The sequence below is a fragment of the Mesitornis unicolor genome, unplaced genomic scaffold (assembly GCF_000695765.1).
Source record: "Mesitornis unicolor isolate BGI_N332 unplaced genomic scaffold, ASM69576v1 scaffold27052, whole genome shotgun sequence".
Classification (NCBI taxonomy): Eukaryota; Metazoa; Chordata; class Aves; order Mesitornithiformes; family Mesitornithidae; genus Mesitornis; species Mesitornis unicolor.
In genome coordinates this window covers 3,292-4,784 of record NW_010171634.1, presented here as the reverse complement: position 1 = coordinate 4,784, position 1,493 = coordinate 3,292, and the positions used below count along the sequence as shown (strand labels likewise).

General features: G+C 62.4%; 1 protein-coding gene across 1 annotated transcript in view; it reads right to left on the bottom strand.

Moving 5' to 3' along the window:
• Window positions 1-1,026: 1,026 nt before the first annotated feature.
• The window catches only part of LOC104537270 (beta-adducin-like), a gene marked incomplete at both ends in the record, with an annotated part of 3,708 nt that continues 3,241 nt past the window's right edge, over window positions 1,027-1,493 (bottom strand). The window contains 3 exons of the mRNA XM_010180094.1: window positions 1,027-1,131; window positions 1,216-1,372; window positions 1,467-1,476. Coding sequence (XP_010178396.1) covers window positions 1,027-1,131; window positions 1,216-1,372; window positions 1,467-1,476 — 272 coding nt within the window. The remainder of the gene's footprint in view (window positions 1,132-1,215; window positions 1,373-1,466; window positions 1,477-1,493) is intronic.

The following is a 1,493-nucleotide window of genomic DNA, read 5'->3' as shown; positions in this document are numbered from 1 at the left end:
GGCCACCGTCCTCCTTTTTGTCACCTTGGCGAGGGGAAAGCAAGAGGTGAGGGTTTTGGGCAGCGAGAATTGGGGCAGCGGGGCTTTAAATCCACCCCCCCCTCGCCGGCTGGACCCGGGCAGGAGCAGGATTTGGGCCCCGCGGATGGGAAGCGCTGGGACCCCCATCCCCTCCTGCAAATTTCCTGGGCTTTCCCCTCCCTCCCCGCGGGGACGAGCGATGGAGAGCAGGGAAAAGGCAGGCGGGAAGGGGGGTAGCAACGAAAACCAAGCGACCCAAGGCATTTCCTTCTGCGGGCGCCGCTCCCCCGCGCCCGAAACGGGGCCACGGGGAGAGCGAGGTCCCTCCTCCGTACTTACTACGGCCACAAGCACTCAGAGGTAACTCCTTGGGGGGAAAGCCACACGTGGAGGAAAGAGAAAGGCAAGACGTTGTGGAGACAGACAGACAGACGGACGGACACCACCAGACACGATGAGCAAAGCGGGGAGCCCCGCGCCCTCCCGCTGCCCTCGCGCCCGCGCCCGCCGCGAGGTGACAAATTTGCACTTGGGGACGTGTAATAGTGGGAATATTGCACTCAGGGACACGTAATAACAGGGTGTGATATAATGATGGGAATATCGCACTTGAGGACATAATAATGGGAATATCTCAATTGGAGACCTATAATAATGGGATTATCACACTCAGGGATAGATAATAATGGGAATTTGCCCTTGGGGACATGTCATAATGGGAATATCGCATCTGTTGGTGCATTAAGAGGGTGGCAGAGGTGTCCCCTCAAAGCCACCATTGGACTCTCACGTCCTCCTGATGCGACGTTCAAGGCAAGCAGTGGCTTTGGTGCCTTTGTGGTGTGAATCCCCATTGGTGCTGGGCCCCGCCACAGGAGGGACCCCCCCAGGGAATGGCAAAGGGACCCGGAGGTGCCGTTTATCTGCGTTTCAGCGGGGTTTGGCCGCAGCCGCCCTCATCCCCTTGCTGGAGCCCCCACTCCAGGTCTGTGCTGCCCCACTCACCCTCCGTGGGTTCCGCAGGGGTCGGGGCCGGGCTCTGTGGTGGGGGTGCGGGGGGCGATTTTGGGGGGGGGGCCTGGCCCTCCTTGGGCGCTTCGTCCTTCTCGCCTGCCAAGGGAGAGACGTGCTGACCCCAACCAGCTCCGAGGGGAATTTGGGGACCAGGGCTGCCCCGTACCCCTCCGGTCCTACCCTGCAGCCCCAGCTTTTTCCTCTCCACCTCCTGCTTGTACTCCTCTAGCTCCTGGTCCGTCAGTTGGCTGAAGGGGTTCGGGGGCTCCGGCTCGGGGGGTGCCTCCTCCCGCGATGCATCTTTGGCCTCCGCGTCCCCCAAATGGCTCTCTGTGGACTGAAACGCCCCCCGCCCCATTGCGGCGTCACCCCCTGTGACCGCTGGGGTGTTGGGGTGCTGGGGAAGGGCCGGGTGCACAGGGGGGACGTACGGGGCTGCGGCTGGGGGACGCAAATAG